The 20,276-nt window shown below is 40.6% G+C and overlaps 1 protein-coding gene across 5 annotated transcripts; it reads left to right on the forward strand.

The window, feature by feature from the left end:
* The first annotated feature begins 539 nt into the window (after positions 1 to 539).
* On the forward strand, positions 540 to 19,913 carry plekhm1 (pleckstrin homology domain containing, family M (with RUN domain) member 1). 5 transcript variants are annotated; one of them, XR_013970470.1, is made up of 13 exons: positions 540 to 743; positions 1,416 to 1,502; positions 5,718 to 5,959; positions 7,074 to 7,745; positions 8,122 to 8,575; positions 11,219 to 11,366; positions 12,952 to 13,920; positions 15,092 to 15,237; positions 16,165 to 16,358; positions 16,515 to 16,578; positions 16,674 to 16,831; positions 18,499 to 18,662; positions 19,535 to 19,913. XR_013970470.1 is itself a non-coding variant. In XM_080872889.1 (13 exons), exons 2-12 carry the CDS (start codon positions 1,452 to 1,454, stop codon positions 18,605 to 18,607), a joined length of 3,207 nt encoding a protein of 1,068 aa, XP_080729015.1. In that variant the 5' UTR covers positions 540 to 743; positions 1,416 to 1,451; the 3' UTR covers positions 18,608 to 18,612; positions 19,535 to 19,913. The 5 variants fall into 5 exon arrangements, 4 of the variants coding, with proteins under 4 accessions (XP_080729015.1, XP_080729016.1, XP_080729013.1 ...); XM_080872889.1 differs by having other exon boundaries at positions 18,499 to 18,612; XM_080872890.1 differs by having other exon boundaries at positions 12,952 to 13,365; positions 13,495 to 13,920; positions 18,499 to 19,913.
* Positions 19,914 to 20,276: the final 363 nt, after the last annotated feature.

The raw sequence follows: 20,276 nt of genomic DNA on the forward strand, positions 1-20,276 counted from the left end.
CCTAGAGGTACGAGCCATGAGGGAAGGTTTACAAGACAGGAAAGAGACCTGCTATGATTTATGGTTTGGAGGTGGTGACATCGACAAAAAGACAGGAAATTGAGCTGGAGATGTTAAGGTTTTCTGTGCAAATAATCAGACTGGAAATGAGCATGTCAGAGACAAAGCTCAGATCAAGTACATTAGAGATAAAGTTAGAGAGGTAAGGCTGAGATGGTTTGGACAAGAGATACTGCATATACTGGGCAGAGGATGTTTAAGATGGAGCTCCGTGGAAAAAGGGAAGACCACGGAGGACATTCTTGGGTGTAGCGAAGAAGAACATGCAGAGGGTTGGTGTGTCAGAAGAGGATGCTTAAGATAGGGTGAGATAGATGATCCACTGTGTCCTTGAAGAGGATGAGAATGAGAAGAAGATCAAGAAAATCATAAAGAAGCTCACGAAGAAGAAAAAGATCGACAAGAAGAGAATCCATGAGAACAAGCTCAGTTTCACAGCATTTGTGATGGAGCCTGAACGCATCACTAGTCTGAGTTCCCATGATGCACTTCGTTTTCAGTTGGATGGTGACAGTCGAGCGTCTAAAGTCGAGCTGACTTCTGCTCTATTTTTAGGTGATTTGGAAGCGATGGAGAGTGACTGCACGGATTTTTGTGCCTCTAACGTGCAGCTCCCGTGTTTACGTTAGTTTAAGGAGGACACGCGCTTGTTTTTCGACCTGTTAGCCAGGCTGTTTGTTTCGGTAAGCAAAACTTAGCTAGTAAAAGCCGCTGACAACGTCTGGGTTTAATATTATTACATAGCTGATAGACATTTCGTTATTTACACAGCTTTTTTTATTTTATTTGTTTAATTTACAGTGTTTCGGTCGTGCATTTCTGTCATTAATGCACATACGCCCAGTGCTCGTCACTGCAAAGCGTCTGCAGAGAAAACAAATGCTTCTAAATGTCGCTTTGGGTGTTTAAAACGAAACTATTAACCAGCCACTGTTTGGTAAACAGTACTTTGTTTGCTGATAGCCCAGCACTTGATGTATTTAACGCAATCTTATTTGGATGTGATGATGTCAGGGTGGTTGGATTACATGCTAATTAGTTCTCAGAGTGCCTCTCAGTTTTTATTGGGGAAGTAAGAAGCTATTTCCCTGCAGACGTCTTCTTTAATCTGTGCTTCACGTGACTTGGAGGGCTACTCACAGAAAGGATGAAATGGCAAATAATGTCACAGAGCACAGCCTCGTGATAGGAAATTCTGGAAACTCGATGTGAGGAGGGAAACTCGTTTCCTTCTCGTCACATGTCTGGCTCGAAGGCGTGGCCATATTCAGGATACAAACTCGCATGACTCGTTTGGTCGCTGTTAGTCAAGCCTGCAAGTGCAAAAAGGGCAGGTCTTTTTGTGTGTGTTTCAGTGTGCCATGTTGGAGTAACTTATTCCAGGAGGTGCCATGCTCGCCACGCAGACTGAAGCTCACCACGAGACTAAGGATGTTAAAAAGGTAAGAATCAGCTCGTTTCACGTTGCGGATTTCACTTCTGTCTGGCTCCTTCCTCTGCTGGTGAGACAGCGTGAGAGTTGGCTTGTGAGATTTAAGTAGTATTGTAATGCAAAGTACCCCCTTGATGTTTAGGTTGTGGGGGACATGGGGTGCTCCAAAAGAAAAACAAAAACAAAACGACAACAGCACAGCCTGTTTTCAATACGCCACTAATAGTGGATGCAGCAGAGGAAATGCATCATAATCCCGGTACTAAGCTCATCAACAGAGGATTTTCATTATGTTTAATGGTGAAGCTGGTCTTGCATAGGTGTAGTCCCAGGGCTACAGGAGGTCTTCTGGTACAGACAGGAAGGGGAAAAAAGCCCAAATGGACCGCTCTGCTGCTGTTGTGCACACTTCAGGGGACCTGCATTGAAAGACTGAATGAAGGTTAACCTAAGAAACTTGTAACAAGTTCTATCCTTTTAGATCAGTGGTGGACATGTTTTGTCTCAGAGGGTCTTACTTACTTTGATAAATTAACCCAAGAGTCAAATATTGAACAATTAATGTGAAATAGTTTCACATATTTCAGAAGTATTTCAAGATTTTTTTCATAGACATAACTGACGCATCAGTCCTGGGTGATCGTGTCAGGAATCAGGAACTTGCTGTTAGTACTTTTTGTGCTTGTGTGTCTATGGTGAACTGTAATATAAAACCACTGAAGTACAAAGCTGAATTACTTAACAAAGAATAGATCTGGCTAATATTTGCTGTTTACTTTTAATATTTTAACTCACACATTGGCTTTCTTATACTTGATACATGCGACATTAGTTTATTTTCAGTGTGACTATTTTTGAGAATTGATTATAACTCTGAGATTTTAATGAATCACCCCGTGTTTCTTGAATCTAAATAATGACAACAAGTGAGACGGTCACCTCTCACCATCAACGCTGTTATGTTAAACATGTTATTGCTTCAAACGTGTTTGTTTGTTTTTTTAACCACTAACAACAATTAAACCCCTCAACATCATTCATATTCAATCTGTTATGATGGCTTGCAGAGATTTGTTGTGCACTGTATATGATTGTATAACTTAAACTGTGTTCTTAACTGCCAAGGGCTGCCACCAGTCTGTGGGCTACTCTTTGAGAGTCTAACTCTAGCCTGAATGGTAGACTTCAGAACCAGAATACCTTTATAATCCCTAAGTAAATTATGTGTGTTAAAGTTGCTCCAAGACAGTAACAGACCAAACTAAATAAATAATGCAATATGCTACAAAGGTTACAAATTTAAGAAACAGTGCTAACATATACAAATTGCTCAATTATAAATATCAAGAATATTACAGAGGTAAATATATATGATTGACATTTAACTCTAACCTGTGAACTTTGTCATTTGTTATTTTACTGTAGAGAGTGTGTTAAAGGGTGTAACTATTGCAGTGTTTACAGTATATTAGATGGCGGAGTTGTACAGGGAGATGGCCACAGACAGGAATGATTTCCTGTGTGGTGCAGTGTGATTTTTGGTAATCTCGGTCTCTCATTGAACGTGCTCCTGTGACTAGCCTGCATGTAATGGAGTGGTATTATTCAGCATTGTCCTTATCTTGGACACCATCCACCTCTCAGACACGACTAGGGATGGGTACCGGTATCATGGCACCGGTTCTGACATAAACGACCAGACCGAAAAGCAGCGCACATTTCGGTGCTTGTTTTTCCTGAGATGTGATACACTTTGAATTCAATCATTTTACGTTTCCGAGGATAGTAGGCGGGTCCAGGTACGTACGTTCTTTTAGAGCAGAACTACAGATTAAAAATGCCCAAGGCGAAGCGGTCAAAAGTCTGGCTGTACTTCACAGCAAAATATGCAAACTCAGCAGCCTGCAACAAGTGCTTTAAGCTGATACTGTGATACTGTCAAAGGAAGTAACACCTCAAATTTTTTTAAAAGCCAAAAAATGCGCCGTATTTGATAGCTTGCTGCGAGACCTCACACCAAGCGCATCTACTGCGGTTGTTTAAGCACTGCTTCCAGCCAAGAGTGATACCATATATGCCCCATAGCTGCAGAAAAGGTAACATTGTTATCTTTTTACAAAAAAACAGCTAAACATGAGAGGTTTTTGGACCAATTTTGTGTTCTCCATTCTTTAAGCACCAGTTTGAGCACCGGCACCATTTCAAAAGTACCGGTTTGGCACTGGTATCGGATAAAACCTAAACGATACCCATCCCTAGACACGACCCTTCCTGCAACAGGAACTTGCGGATCAGTTTGAGTCTGTTGGCATCTGCAACCCTCAACCTGCTGCCCCAGCATGCAACAGCATAGAGGATAGCACTGACCACAACAGACTAACAGAAAATCCTGAGCATTGTCCGACAGATGTTGAAAGACCTCAGCCGCCTCAGAAAATAGAGACAACTCTGGCCCTTACTGTAGAGTGCAGTGGTGTTCTTAACCCAGTTCAGTTTATTGTCTTTGTGTACTCCAAGGTATTTATATTCCTCCACAATGTCCAGAGGGTTCAATTAAAGAAGATGGAGAAGTGTTCCAACTAGGCTTTCCTAGGATCATAAAAATGAAGACGTAAATTATCCTTTAAAAGTAGGAAGCCTGAGTCATAGGTGGAGCTACCCACTAAAGAGGTTTTTGACCTTTCACCAAAGAAAAGTAACCAGAACTATGATTACAAATATTTGTAACCAGTATTTTTTTTTTTAAAGTGAGGCTTATTTTACCCAAGTTTAAAATACCTTTTTTTTTTTTTTAAATTTGTTTATAAAATAGCTAAAAATAACAGGGAGAAACTTCTGTTAGCTTAGATGCCAAATCTTATTTTCCGTCACTATGGACCAGTCGTGCGTAGTCATCCTCCAGACGCCAGGAAAACCCCAGGGTTATGGCTTTTTTTTTTTTTTCTCAAATGTGTTTTTCAGATGTTTCAATGAAAGGAAAAAAATGAGTTAAAAAAACATAAATAATTTTTATGTTTTGTTAACAAGGCTTTGAGACCTCAGATCATTAGGTAAGGTGAAACAAAGTCATTGCTTTGAGTATAGTTGGACAAACTGTGCTTGTCTGGCCCATCGTGGACCGTGGAAAAACCCTGTAATTCTAGTTTTGCAGAAAATAACCCCGCTGCATTAATGTACCGTATATGTCCAGGTGCTTGGAACTGGACCTGTAGATGTTTTTCTTTTAACAAGTCAAGCACTGCAAAGGAAGAGTTCTTCAGTGCTCAAGAGCACTAAGTTTCTTGTGTGTTGCGAAAGAAGCTGCCTTTGTCCTCTAACCTTTTACATAATGTAGGTCTGTTTGTAATGTGTTTGTTATTTTTTCCCCATCAGCTGACAGTGGGTGACATGTGACAGGAGGTTATATACAGGTTGAGTGTCATAACATCACAGCTGATCTCAAACTGCTTGTTTGTCATCACACTGTGGAATGAAATGCAGAAAAAAGTGCCAGTTAATGCTTGAAGATGTTTTCTATGTATGTGGTTGAACAGGAATTTTTTTTTCTTGTTTGACAGCTGCTTCCCATCAGAACCAGTTGAGGAATGTGTTGTTAGGTTTTTTATTGTTGATTGTCATTTATGCTTAGAAATATTTAACCATATATGCTTAGAGGTGTATAATCAATTGTGTAGTGATAGGACTGTGATCTTTAGCAGGCTGCAAAGGCTTGGTGTGCATTCTAGAGTGGAATGCACACCCACATCCTAGGAGCATAAGAGAGGTCCTGTCTTCTCTTTGTTGATATAGCAAACACACGTATATCTCTTTAAGTATAAGAGCCTTTTGTTCAGATGGACCCGCTAGACTCCTGGCACCAGCTTTTGGGGAGTCTTCACAGGGTCACATCTTGACCTCACACAAATCACATACACACACACACAAAGGCAAGGTACTCTTTGTGTGTGTGTAGACGTCATATGTTAATGAACCTATGCATATTCATGTAACCTCAATAAAAGAGCAGTGTTACGGGAGAACGGACAAGAGCAACTGGGGTCAAGCGAAGGAACGGCGTTTGTCCGGTTCTCTCCTGTGCACGAGAAACATGAAGAACTTTGCCTACTTCGTGTCTTGCTTGCTGTGTAATTATATTGCCTTCAACGTTCCAGCGAATAGGTTTGTAGCTTGAACCTATCATGTGTTTTATTAAAATCCTTTTCCTCTTCCACGTATTGTTTCTTAGATCAAAGAGAAGTTGGCGCAGTCGCTCAAGGCCCTGCAGAAACGATATGTAGCGTCAGACTCGGTAGTCACCAGTGATGATTCCGATGCTAACCTCCTCTGCTGTGCCCTGGAGGCCATCTTCATCCACGGTATCAAGAGCAAGTACATCCGCTCAGAGTCTCGAAGCAGCAGTAGGAAAGGGGACCGTGGACCCCTCCCTCAGCCTTTTTTCTGGAGCCTCCTCAAGAGTGTCACCCACCGGTAAGTCAGAACCAAGGCACAATTATTCCTAAATTTGGGGGGTTTTGGACTTTTTCCCTTTGGAAAAAATACATTTGGAGATTTTATCTTAGACTTCAGGTTCATTTTATTGTAGTGTCTTTACCTTATGCAAAGTGCCTTGAGGCAACTTGAATAATCAAGTATTCTAACAATTATTCCACTGATTAATCGAGTAATCTGATGACAACTACTTTTTTGGGCTAAGACTATCTTCCAGGAGGCAAAAAGAATTCTGACAGTATTGTGTCTCCTGGATGAGGGGGTTTTGGTGTGTGTTCATGTGTATGTGTGTGTGTCTCTTTAAAGCAGCATGTGGTGGCTGCAAAGAAGAAAAGTGAACATACAATGTTCAATCTTCTCAATAACAATGTTATTGAGAAATTCAAATCAGTGATTCCCAAAGTGTGGCCCTCAGCTTCCTTTTGGGTATTGAAGGTATGCAGGTTGTCTGTGTGGTCAGTGAAAAATTTACAATTGTTAAGCTTGAAGTTAAAATGTTCTGAGTTCCCTGAGTAACATTTTCAAGCTTTAATATTTCCATTTACAAAACAAGTACAAGACAAAAGATTTTAAAAATTGACTGATCATTATCACATGGCAAAAAAGAAGGCTGTTAATAGAGAATTACACAGAATAAGAGAGATGATTGATCAAATGAAATGAAGAACAGAAACGTCAGGAGGTCATTAATCCGAGTCTTGTGTTTAAATCAGAGTTTTTAGTAAAGGGTTAGGGCTGCCGTTTTAGAGTACCTGTGAGGAAGACTAAAAGACTCCAGGTCTCTTTTATCCCCACTGCATCTTGTCTCCTCAATGGCAAATAACTGTCCTTGGACTTTCTATCACTATTATTTTCATTATTATTTTATAGTATTGTTCTGTTTATTTATATCCTGCTGCTAAACTAATTTCCCCTTGTGGGACAATAAAGAAATTTAATCGAATTGAATTGAAGTGTCCCTGAAGATTTTCAGAGTTCATATTGAGTGATGCTGTTCTTAAGTTTAAGTATGACTGATTTAAGGTATTATTCTGTGAAAATGCAATATGTTTATCACACTCTTTTTTTCTTTTTTTTTTCTTTTTTTACCTAGTGATGTGATCACAGAGCTGGAGAAGATAAGCTTTGTGGGCACTGATGTGGGTCGCTGCCGAGCGTGGCTACGGCTGGCCCTCAACCACGGCCTCCTGGAGTGCTACCTCGTATCGCTGTTCCGTGAAGACTCCAAGCTGCAGGCCCATTATCAGCCCAGTGCCTTGCTCCTGAACCCGGAGGAGCGAGAGGTTCTGCTCAGCTACCTCCAGGGTCTGGCCTCCCTCACATTCAGCCTGTCTTACAAGTCATCTGTCCTCAATGAGTGGACCACCACACCTCTGGCTCTTGCCGGACTCTGCCCTTTGTCCCAGGCAGACTTACTCGACCTGCCCCTCAATGGTGGAGACCCTCCCACCTCCAAACCGATATGGAAGGAAATTTGGGATACAGTGTCTCAGTCATCGGGTTCTTCGGACGCACTGGATGTACAGAGAGGCTGCCCAGTTTTAGTGGGGAGGGGATCAGATCTTTTACAAGGGAGTCAGACTGCTCTTCGTTCTTCTAATTTAAGCCTGGATACCACAGGCTCCTCTCAGCTGTCCTCCAGCTTGAGCTCTGACAGCCTTCTGCAAGGACAGGACCCCCGCAGCCCGACAGGAGAGCATTGGTCTTCATGTGACTTGGAAGCAGCCATTAATCCCAACATCTGCACCAAGAGGCCACAGAAAGAGTATGTATACATTTTAAACAGTTTTTAATCATTCTGGAGCAAATAGGAGTTAAATAACTGTTCTTAGCACCTGAATGAGCCCCATCTTGTAGTATATTTTTAGTCAGTCCCTCATACACCATCCTGTTGTTCTAATAATCAATAGAGCACCAGATATGTGTTAATCATTGGCAGGAAATAGCCTCCAATAAAACATCCACCCCAATATGGGCTCTGGCACGGGACTGAAAAGCAGCCAATAACCAGTATATAAAATTAGCAGCTTGGATGCAGAGGTTTTTTGTTTTTTGTTTTTTTTGGTCTTTCGTCAACAAAAGCTTTTCTTTTATTTAACTTGAAGTAGAATACATGTTTTGAGTTATCTGTATCTCTGCAGCTCGCTGACTGATTTCCGGGAGAGCGGACACTGCAGTCAGGACTCGACACAGGAAGACTCATTTGTCTCCAGCATGGGTCCTTCTCAGTTCTCTGAGAAGGGTATTATCAGTGACAGTGAGCCCCAGGCGTCTGAGTACCAGCCTCCAAACTTTGGACAGCTTGATTTAGAGCAACCAGAAACAACCACTGAGCTGCCGTCATCTGATGATGATAAGTGTCCCGCTGAAGTCTGCAAAAGTGCCTCTTCAGAATTCCACTCGGACATATGTCTTGTCTCAGCAGTCAGTGAACCTGCAGAACCTGTGGAGGAAGTAAGTGTCACTGTTGAGCCTGTCCAGGAAGAGAAGCCAACAGAAAGCTCTGAAAAAACCAACGCAGACTCTGCAGTTCATCAGTGCCCACGTCGCTCTACAAGCATCTTGAGCAGAAAGCCATCTTCAGATTCACTATCAGTAAGTGTAACATCTCTGTAGAGGGTAGCCGTTATTTGAGCAAAACCACAAACTTTATCTGGCCTTAATGCAAATTTGTCAAATGCACTCATATCAGTTCATGAATACTGTGGTTGCTGATTACGTAGAATGCAAAAAAACTATTTGATATTTGTTGCATGAAATGTCAAGTAGGATGTTCAACTCTTATTCTTGAATCTTGAATAATGCATAGAGAAAAAAACAACACAATATCTGTAATAAATAATGGAAAAATGTTATTTTGTGTTTATTGTTTTCCATTTTAAAACCCCTCACAAAAATGGTGAGTAGTCGCATTAGTTTTACTAACTTAGTCTGTCCATCCATCCATCGTCCATCCATCGTCTAACTCCTTGTCTAATTAGTAGGGGTGCAACGATACACAAAATTCACGGTTCGGTTCAGTTCGATACTTTGGTGTCACGGTTCAATATTTTTTCGATACAAAAAAATGTTCATGAATTTTTAATTTGTCATTTATTAAAATTATAAATATATATTTTAACTCAAAAGTACAGTTTTTAAATTTAACCCTAACCCTTGTGTGTGTTTTTTATTTTGACAGCGAATGCGCACCTGCGGACCACTTATGTGCAGCCCTGGTTATTTAGCTCATCATATTGCAGCCACAGAAATTCTTTTGTCCATGAAACCATAAAGCTGCACTTTCTTTTTGCCTTATAGTCTGATTTGTCATAACTTCTCCGTTTTGTCGTAAGCTTTTCTTTGGCTGTCACTTCTTCACCCTGACCTGTCTTATTTGGCTCAGCAGAACTGAAATGCTTTTACACATGCACTCACATAAGCTCAGCGATTCTCTGCGCGATCAACCTCTCACATGTTTAAGCTGCGGGAGATTTCACTTGTCATGTTTGCATAGTAAGCTAACGATTAATAAGACGATGTCAGAGGAATTGGTGCACAAATTATCATCACTCACAGATCAGTGCTGTCGCTCTCTATACACAGTTCGCACGATTGCAAAGTGAAAGCAAAAAAACAAGCGCAAATTCAAACGCGACTTAAATATGTCACATATTGACAGTGGCTCACCGATGCCAATGACATAATTACCCAGCTACATTTCTGAAAGAATGCAAAAGCATTGACATATATTTTTCCTACAATAGCCCGACGGGCAGGGAAGAGATAGATTTTGGTAGCCCGACTGAAAAAAATCGCTAGCTCCGGGACGTCGGGCTAGCGATATTGCGAGCCCTGTATCTGATTGAGGAATCACTCATCTTTGGAAAAGAGAGTTTATTACAGAGAAATGGCTCTTTCCAAAATAAAAGCTATACTATCCGCTTCTTCTGGGCTATATTCTCAGCAGCATAAGGAGAATCATGTGCTAACAGCTGTCTAAATGACTCGGCTAAAGTTAGTAGCATGCTTGTTGTTTTTGTCTTTGCACTAGGATGATGTCGGCGTAAATGTGCAGTCATATTCGTTGTGTTCCCACTAGTGCTTTCAGGTTAATCTCGTTGAAATGACCTTAACGCCACAACACGGCAAATCTCCGTTAACGAGCTACCGCGGATCGCTCCGTGCATGGGGCTAGACGGCCAACACGTTAACGAGCTAACTGCGCTAACACACTAGTTCACACCAATGTAATTGAGCATTGCATGGCACATCCAACATACTGTTTTACTTTAGTCCATGACTCGCTTACCTTCAGGGTCATACGTCACATGAAAACCAAAATAATTCCAAACGCCAGATCTGAATGAGGTTCAATTTGCCTGTTGCAAGGAGAGCTTAACTTCTGTCTCGCTAGCTTGCCCTGCGCTCTTCCTTCTGACTATGCTGTCTGTGTTGAGCGCTCAGTGGATCTGCGCTGGACAGTGCAGCCTAGGCGGAGTAGTCGAACACAGATTCACTGAGCGCTCAACACAGACAGCATCGTCAAAAGGAAAATTGATAAAATAAATTACAAATGTTGTATTGTTCGATACATATGCGTACCGAACCGAAAGCACTGTATCGAACGGTTCAATATCGATACGAATATCGTTGCACCCCTACTAATTAGGGCTAACTTTTATTGACTGAGTACTGAGTCTTACTATAGTACTCACATCCACAGCGACATTTTACCTGAAAAACACCTCTCTGATCTGTGGGAAGTAGCTTAAGCACGCAGCAGAAACCCACATGGGCACAGCAAAAACACACCAACCTGCTGTTCTAGTGTTCAGTGTTAATAGACTGTGAGAATACTGCCGGAAGGCAAATTAGTAGTGATATGAAACCAGTCCTGTGGCGAAATGTTAATAAAATGGAGTACAGAAAGTAGCCATACTATACCAGCAAATGCCTAGAGTGAAAACAACTCTTAATTGTGATCTCTGAATGGGGAAAAACTAAAGATATTTCTTAGTGTTTTACATAAATATAGGAAAATCTCTTAACATTAGTCAAGACAGACACATTTGTGCTTAAATTCACGTGACCGTTTAGAGACCACTGTTTATAGCTTCTACACCACTAACACCAATGACACATGATAAAAGGGGAACCCTTCTTTTGCAAACTGCACTCTGCTACTTACCATTAACATGCAAATGAAACCCTTTAGTTCCCAATGCTAAATAAAACATCCTTTCCTGCTTTTTGCAGCATTCTTATTCTTGGATCTCAGACGATGACATTTATAAGCCCCACCTGGAGAATTTGCCGGACAGCGATGACGCACCTGTCTCTCCTCCCGCACCTGAGCCCAGCATCTCGCCGTCACGTCCAAGTGTCGTCCATCGCAGACAAATAGGTACCATCCCCTGTCCCCCAAGCTTTGAGTGTAAAACTTATGATAAACGGTTGTATGAAAAGAGTTTTGGGCGCTGGGCATAATTCACAGCAGTCAGTGCTCAATGTGAGAACATAATAAAGTTTCTTTCTTTCTTTTTTTTTTTTGTAATTGAGCACTACAAGCTTGTGTATGGGAAAAAAAAAAAGATGTAAGAATTTTATGCAATATAAGAAAAATGCATAAATGAAGGAATAAGTAATTATGGGGAATCTCAGCAATCTCACTGCCCGAGGAAAGAAATCTGAGTTTCAGAATCCTGCCAACTGAGTTTCTCTGAACAAACTGTTTCTATCACAAATAGATCATTGCATTCAAGTGAAAGAGACAGAGCTGTTAACAAACTAAACAGAAGCCCACATATAAAATCGTTGCTCCACAGCACTTCTAGTGGTACCTGCAGTGTGCGCACACCTGGTCAATACAGGTAGCCACTGAGGGATTACAAATGAAGTAACATACTGCACTAAAGTCCAGGAGCACTAGAAAGCGTGGAATGAGATTAAAGCCACGCCCCCAGATTTTCCCAGCAGGTAATTTCCTTCAGGTCTCAAAAGAGAAAACGCCTGCTGTTACATAATGCTTGGCGTGTGGCCACATCACTGTGGAATGTGATTTTACTACATTTGCAGGACGTCACCTGGATGAGTCCCATGGCCTGTTTTAAAAATAGAAATAATGTGAAAGAGTGTAACACAGTAACGTTAACAGCGCAGATAGTGAAGCATGTCATGGGACATTTTGTGACAAAGCATATGGACTATGGTTATTATTTATTTTTAAAATCATTTTGTCAATAATGGGACTGTTCACGAGTAGCTAATCTCAGTCATTCACATGAACAGATTAGATTATTTAACCGTGTTGTGAGTCAATGTTAACTTATCTATTGAAGCAAATAATGGGGAATGTTGGCTGGTGAAATTATCCCACTGGGGATGTCAACTTGAATTCCAAGCCTTCTTTTCATTTTGTTTTCGCGCTGCTAACAGGAACTCTAAAGTCATGTAATAGTTGATTGGAAATCCAATGTCAGTTCACATATCGGCCTGTTCTTTTTCTTGTAACCCCGTTTCCTTCTCCATTTTTTTTCTCTACATTGCATCACTGTGTTGTAGCAAGTTGAGAGGACTTGCCAGGGAAGAATTACTTTCTGGGGAAAGTAATTTGTTAGATTACTTATGTTACATTTGCATTACCATATAACGTGGCCTAAATGTCATAGAATTACCAGACGTTAATGTAATAACACATTAACAAACAATAATATAGTTTCTTACATAGACACAAATCCCTGTCCTAATGAGGATTTTTCTTTTAGTCTTTAAGTTTTAACACACAGTTGACAGCTACATTGAAAACCAGTCCAGCTTTTATTTATTTATTTTTATTTATGACAACCCTGCAACTTTGCTCAAAATAATGCAAAAGGTTCAATTGTGGCTTAATTTTCTGTATGTATTGCTCAGCTAGTAAACATGGATATAAAAGAGGCCTTCTCAGTGTGAAAACACGACAATGTCATCTATGTATGTGTTTTTCCCAGGGCTGTCAAACCCCTTTCGAGGGTTGCTGAAGCTCGGTCACCTAGAACGACGCAGCGCCGTAGGATTATGGCGCGACTACTACTGCGAGCTGTCACCCTTTGAGTTCCGCCTATATGGGAATGCAGATGAACGGACATGCTGCGAAAACTGCTCCCTGGTGCGATGTGAAGACGTTCACATCACCTCAACTGAGGGCCGCTTTGACTTGACCTTTCCTGGAAAACGGCTTTACCTCCGGGCGGCCAATCGTGACGAAGCTGAGGACTGGGTGGACCGGATTATTGAGGCTGTCAACAAAAGCCGACCAGTACCGCATGGCGAGCAGTGGGAGGTGCTGCACACCGGGTGTGAGAATGGTGTGGATGAACGTGCAGTTTCTTCGCCACCCTTGTCCCCTTCCAGCCCTGAGCAAGGCCCGTCTGGTTCTGATGCTTGTGGAGGGCAGGATTCTCCATCTCCTCCTCAGCAGGAATTTGACTGGACATCGACTACAAATTTAGAAACAGATTCCATCAAAGAAGCTGTTTTGTACTTCTCCACAGATCCTGAGGCCCGGACGTGGGAACGTATGGTTTTCTCTCTCTCCTTGGAGACCTTGAAAGGATTTCTCGTGAAAGAAGGAAGGAAGCTACAGCGGCTAAATTACCCTGTTGAGGAAATCCGGGATGTGGTACCCGATGTTTCTCAGGGGGGACCAGCCTTTTTCAAGCTCCTGACAATTCGAGAAACGCTTAGATTTAGAGCGGAGAATGACAAGGAGGCTCGCTTTTGGAGGAAGTTTATCCGAGAGGCTCTTGACTCATACCTGGAGAATGGGGAGTGTGAAGGCTCTGAGGTACCTTTGGAAGCGACTGGAAATCTGTACAGACTGGTGCAGCATAGGCTAAAAGAAGATGGAGCACTTCTTGTTCACCTTTTCAAAGTTCCCTCAGAGAAGGGCCTGGACACTCAGGGCTTCAAATGTGCAGGTAATGTTAGAATTTAAAAAATATCTTTAAACCTTTTGAAGCCTGTTTGATGTAAAATCAAGCAGATTTTGCTTGTTGTGGTAATCCATCCTGTCTGCAGTATCAAAAGTTGAAGCTTTTCATTGCACTTCTAGTGTAAGTGATTGGGTCAAAACCCTTTACTGGGTTTGAGCACACCATTTTTTTAAAATTTAAGACTTCAGCAGTCTGAGACGGACAAAATCAACCTTGTTTTAAAATTATCAGCTTAACAGCATTAAAAAGCATGTTTTGGACTCTTGGATAGTTTCGTCCTTCATTAATAACCTTTACAGTAAATGAATGCTTTAATAATGCATTTGTTTGCATTTGACTAAAACTTGAAGTTAAGGGTATGGCCTAATGTTTATAATGTGCATTTTGGAACATTTTAATGGACCTGACTTGCTGTGTGGTACTGATCATTGCAGATGCGTCTGTGTGTGTGTGAGCCTATGGCTTGAGCTTGCTTGTGTTAGCTAATAACTTTGCACTTCAATCTCTTGTTCAAATATTGTTCACTTCTGGCTCTGCAAAACTAATATATTGACAGCCAAAACAATAATGCTGAAACTTTAAAATCCAGGATCCATAAACCAGTAGATAATGTCATTTTATGTACTAAAAAAAAAGAAGAAACTTTTACATTAAGAAAACTGGAGATTATGGAAGATTTGCACTTGTCTGTTCAGTCTGTTCATTTCCTGTTGTTTAGTTTGGTTTTGAGTGTGATGATAAAAATCAGCATGTTGCCTAGGAGTCTAAGACCTGATCTTGTGTTCAGTTGTATTTTTTACGATCCTTTTACCCCAAAACCAATAAAACCCATCTTTAAGATCCACCTATTTTCCCAAAAGAAATTTAAAGTATTATTCCTTTGCTTTTGTCCCACTTTTCTAGCAAGTATCTTAAAACTCGGTCAGGTGTTTCTTTGCGTAATCCCGCTGACAGATCTGTTTTGGGGTTTGGTTTTTTTGTGGGGGGGGGGGATAAATCTTGGGATGAAAGACATCAACTTCTGACACGTGGAGCAGATCAAGCATAGCCTTGTAAATCATAATGTATCACTGATTGAGTCTACGGGAAGAGGAATCCGACTCATTGTTAGAGTGGATGTGACTCAGACTGAGTTGTGCTTTGCTGTGTCTTGCAGGCTGTCCTCAGAAGATTGGACTGTCACTGGGCAGAGCCAGGTTATGTGAGTTCTCTGGGCTGTACTACTGTGAGTCATGCCACAAAGGTGACACCTCCATCATCCCCTCACGCATGGTACACAACTGGGATGTTGCCCAAAGAGAGGTAGGTGCAACACGTAACTATCTGCAAACAAACTTCTATAAAAAAAATTGTTACAGCAATTAGAAAAAACAAACATATATGACTTCCTACCTGCTAATTTAGATGAAAGCTTAGTGTCATTTGAAGAAACTGGCCTTGGGTATTAACACGAGTGCTGCAGACTGGAAGCATGAAGCACACTGTGTAATGTGTTACACCAAACTCTATGAACTTGCATCTTAAAGGTCTGAGTCTCATTTGAAATATTTTCTAATATTTTTTTTTGTTTGTTTGTTTTTTGTTTGTTTTTTTGCAACTTAACTGTTTTGTGACCTCTGAGGTTAAATAAAAAGACGGCTTTGCTAAAACAATCAAGTCAAAAAGTAAATGCCATTTCAGTATTTAATATCTCAAATGTAATTAAGGAAATATTTATGTTCACATACACTAATTATGAGCATAAATGTGATCACTGTCATGAATATGAATGAGTAACCTTTTTTTCTTTTTTATTTCTTGCAAGTTTTGAGGTTTGATTCAAACATTGATTTATTACAGTGCAAACCTGAATCAGGAATTGAAGAATGGATTAGGCTAATATGTACTAAATGTGCTAACAGTGTTTATATTTTGAGGAGGTCACCTCTTTCTAAGACCAAAAAGTCTGGTTGTTGCTGTTTGTCACAGAAACTGTTCATACAGCGCCATCTGCTGAAATAGAGTTAAATGGCAGTACAGACTATTTGCATTTCCTCCAGGCTAACTGACAGTACAGTCCTCTTACAGTTTTTCTGTGCGGGTTTGTTTTATGTATTCTAACCCACTCATAACTAAATATTCTAGTTTGTCTTTTTTTTTTTTTTTTTTTTTTTTTTTTTTTAAATTGCTGAACATTTTGAAGCAACATGTCAGCCTCATGAGACTGCTTACACTTGTTTGTCTGCACAGGTGTCTAAGAAAGCCCTGTGGCTTCTGAAGCAGGTAGAACAAGAGCCTCTGCTCAACCTGGAGCAGCTGAACCCTGAGTTGGTTGCGCACACAGAGTCCATGGGTCAGGCCCACGAGCAGAGGCAGAAGCTATGCCTTCTGGGTGAATATCTGCATACCTGCCGCAGTGGAGCCTGCAAGAAACTCAAAGCGAGGTGTTTGGCAGAATGCCTTGGCAATAACAATAAATTACTCTAGGCTACATTGTTCCTATTGAATTTCTTTTTAATAGGAACAATCAATTTAAATGCTATAAAACATGTTAAACACCTTTTTTTCTTTTTTTCATCTCCTTCCATTTCTCTCTCTAGAATGGGGCAGCGAACTTACCTGTTGGAGTCAAACCACCTGTACAGTGTCAAGGACTTGCGACAGGTAACCTTCTGGCCCGCTTTTATTGCATATAGGATCCGCCACCTTAAAATACCTACATATAGGCATCTGTATTTTTTTTATTTCTTTTTTGTCAGGTAGCAGAGGGCCAGTATGTAAACTTTCTGCGCAGGCTGGTGCAACATGCCTCTAATCACGTGTTCAGCTGCGACCTTTGCACCCAGCGTGGCTACATTTGTCAGATATGCCACTCTGATGACACCATCTTCCCCTTCCAGTTTGAGACAACCACAAGGTATGTTTTCCAAAGGCATCTCTCTTCATTCCTCATTCTTTTTATTTATTTGAGCCCTAAAACAAAATAGTTTTAAAAAGAAAGAGGAAAAAGTCTCCACAATGAGGCCAGCCTTTTGTCCAAATATTCTAAATTAAATGCTAAACACCAGCTCCAACTTTTTAAACATCCTGTTCTTCTGTGTGACTTCCTTTCCCTTGTTTGTGTTTTCAGTGTTCTTTTTAGTCGCCACTGTCTGTCGCTTTTTAACGTGGGCTATATAAAGTGTAAACAGGACAAAAATAAACTGAAGCCCTCTTGTTAATATGAATAGCAAGACACAATCTACCAGAGAGACGTAGAAAACACTTTTAATAAAGCACACAGACCAAAATGATCTTCTTTTGGCTGCTACTTTTAGGGGTCGCCACAGTGGATCACCTGCCTTCATCTCACCCTATATCTAGCACCCTCCTCTGTCACTCCAACCCGCTGCATGTCCTCCTTCTCTTCTCTGTGGTTTTCCGCTTTTCCTCCTGTCTGGCAGCTCCATGTCCAAACCATCTCGGCTTTGCCTCTCTAACTTTGTATTCAAAACGTTCATCCTGAACAGTCCTTCTGTTACAATAAACTTGTCTGTCCTGCTCACTCGCACTGAAACTCTTAGCATTTTAACTTGTCTACCTGCAACTCTGCCAGTGCCACCATCTCCAAACCATCCATCTTAGTAGGTCTCACTACAATCACTACTTCCAGGCTCATATGGGATTTGTCACCAACCTAATGAACATCTCTTGACATCAGTCACACAAAATCTGTAACAGATGATCATCCGTGTCTTTGTCACCACCCGGCTGGCTTCCTGCAGTGGGGTCCTGTTCGGAAATTCCTGCAAAGCCCTGGACAGAATCCAGTATGTCCAGAACTCATCTGCCAGGCTTCTAACATGCACTAAGCTCGGGGAATATATCACACTCACCCTCATAAATCTCCACTGGCTCCCAGTCAAGTAACGCATTACTTACGAGATCCATCTTCTCATCTACAAATCCCTCAATGCCCTGTTTTCATGTGCTGTTTTTGAAGTGGAACTGAAGTCTTTGCACTCTTGCCAAACCAGCCAGATTCCACTAACAAAAATAGTAATTATACCTGAGAACACACTTTAGATTTAGATTAGCAACTGCTGTCTGGTGGCTTTGAAAATTACAGTGTACTCATTAGTGTGGAGAAAGTCCAAGGGGGCTTTGAGCTTCTGAGTGAGAGTGGGTGTGAGGCGGAAGGAGCCTAAGGTATAGTGTGACAACTGCAACCACTCGCTCAGCTTTACCAAAGAAGCGCTTTATAGAACGTGAATTCAAACTGTTCTAATATAAATGACTGTCTTGTCCTGTACCTCATTTTAAAATATTGATAAGATCTTAAAATCTGTGTCTCCAAAGCTATAAAAATAACACCTATATGTGTGGAAATTATTGGGGAAACACATTTTCTCTATCGGAGGATTTAAGGCTGACACCGTCAACTGACTGAGAAATTCTTTTGTGAAAATCATACTTTAAGTTTGTGGAAAAGCAAAACAAAACCTTTAACATATGCTAAATTTGGTCATTAGTATTTTTACTAGAAGTGGTGTGGAAATTGTGTCCACAGTGCCTTTAATTTGGTTTGTTTTTTCTCTTGCCCAGGTGTGAAGATTGCAAAGCTTTGTTTCATATAAGCTGCAAGGCTGATGAGCAGTCCTGTCCTCGCTGTCAGCGGATGAGGAAATACATGGAGAGGGATCTGCAGGACTGAGCACGGTCAGTAGGGACAGTGCTGAGCTGTGAGCCACGGGGCCAGACTGTTAAACGTAAGCTGGTGGAGAGTAAAGAAAACAAAATTTAGCTTTCACATGATGTAACCTCAAGTGCAATTATGAGTTTGCCTGCCCTAACTGACTTAAAGCAAGCATGAAGATGAAGGTATTTGAAGTCACAGTGCTACAGTAGCTAGACTCTCTTGCACTAATGTAGAGGCATTCAGAGCCTCGTGCTGCTCACATGATGCAGCCAAATGTTACTGACCAGTGATTTAAATACCTCTCTGATTTCTGATTCAGCCACGACATCAAAAAAGGCCTGGTCAGACGTCGAGGGTGCTGCCAATCTATTGTATCCAAACATTTTTTACAGTTGGCCGTTTTCCACTGCAGGAACTAATAAGTAGCTTGCACCATTACCTATTCTAAACTCAGGAATCCCCACACCCACTCCTGTAAAACCTCTTGTAGGACTGCTTCTGGATCAGAATCTACTCCAGAATAAGAGCCTGTACTTAGAGGTTCTTAACTACTATCAAACACTACTTTTTTTTTTTTTTTTTTTTTTCTTCTTTAGTTTCAGAACAAGAAAATCTTTGAAAAACCCCCAAACCTATTCGAACAAAGAAGTTTAGGAGTCTTTCAAATTGTAAAATTTAAGTGGATAAAACGAATGACAACCATCATCATCTGGTTTCACAGATTCATAGTTTAACTAGTGGTTTAATAATTTTGAAACTGAGACCGAAATCAAGATGGAAAGTCTCGGAGACTGCGTCAAAGACTTATTTCAGTTTCCTGAACCAAAACATACTAGTCTGGTAAAAGCTGTAATGCACCGATCAGTAGAGAAAAACCAAGGTATGAGCAGAAATCATAGCGTTGTCTTACCCTTCGCCTTTTTTTTTTTTTGGTGCATTCAGGATCTCCACAGATTGTAAGAGCTGATCATGGGGACTTCCTGTAAACTTGGTTCCTGCTACAAGTTTGTGCAGTGGAAAAGTGACCATTCACGCTCTTTACTTTGCTTGTCAATGTCTTCTTAACCATCATGTTTACACAAAAGTGATCCACAGTATGTTTTCTGTTTCTCTCAATGCACAAATTATTCAGACATGATTTCCAGCATTAATATTTAGTACTGTACTTGTAGAATAATGAGAAATGTTTTGATTAACAGATCTTGATTGTGCCTTCTTTTTTTTTAATTTAAGCGTTACAGTTTTCCCATGATATCTCACTATTACGGGGCCAAAACTTTTTTTTTTTATACCCATAATCATGCAATAAAAAAATTAGATTGATCAATAAAAAAATTTAGTGTAAATATGAGCGCTTTGTGGAATGTTTCTCTCTATATATATGTGTGATTAAACAGGCAATTGTTAAGGCTCACAGAGGAGATTTGTTTATGCTGCTTATTCATGCATTTAATGAAATAATTTAATAATAACTGTGTGGCAAAAACATTAAAAATGAAGATTTGAGATGAGTGTTTATAAAGTTTAAAACGTAATTTGCATATTTGCACTCGGAAATGACTGTTAAATGGATATTTCAGCTGAGTTATTTGAGCTCTGATATCTTCAGCCACATTAAATTATCCCTAAACTAAAAACCCAGCTGTGTTTATGAGCTTTTTTTTTTTTCCCTTTTCTTTCATTT

Source organism: Rhamphochromis sp. 'chilingali', assembly GCF_963969265.1.
Source record: "Rhamphochromis sp. 'chilingali' genome assembly, chromosome: 22".
NCBI classification, from domain to species: domain Eukaryota; kingdom Metazoa; phylum Chordata; class Actinopteri; order Cichliformes; family Cichlidae; genus Rhamphochromis; species Rhamphochromis sp. 'chilingali'.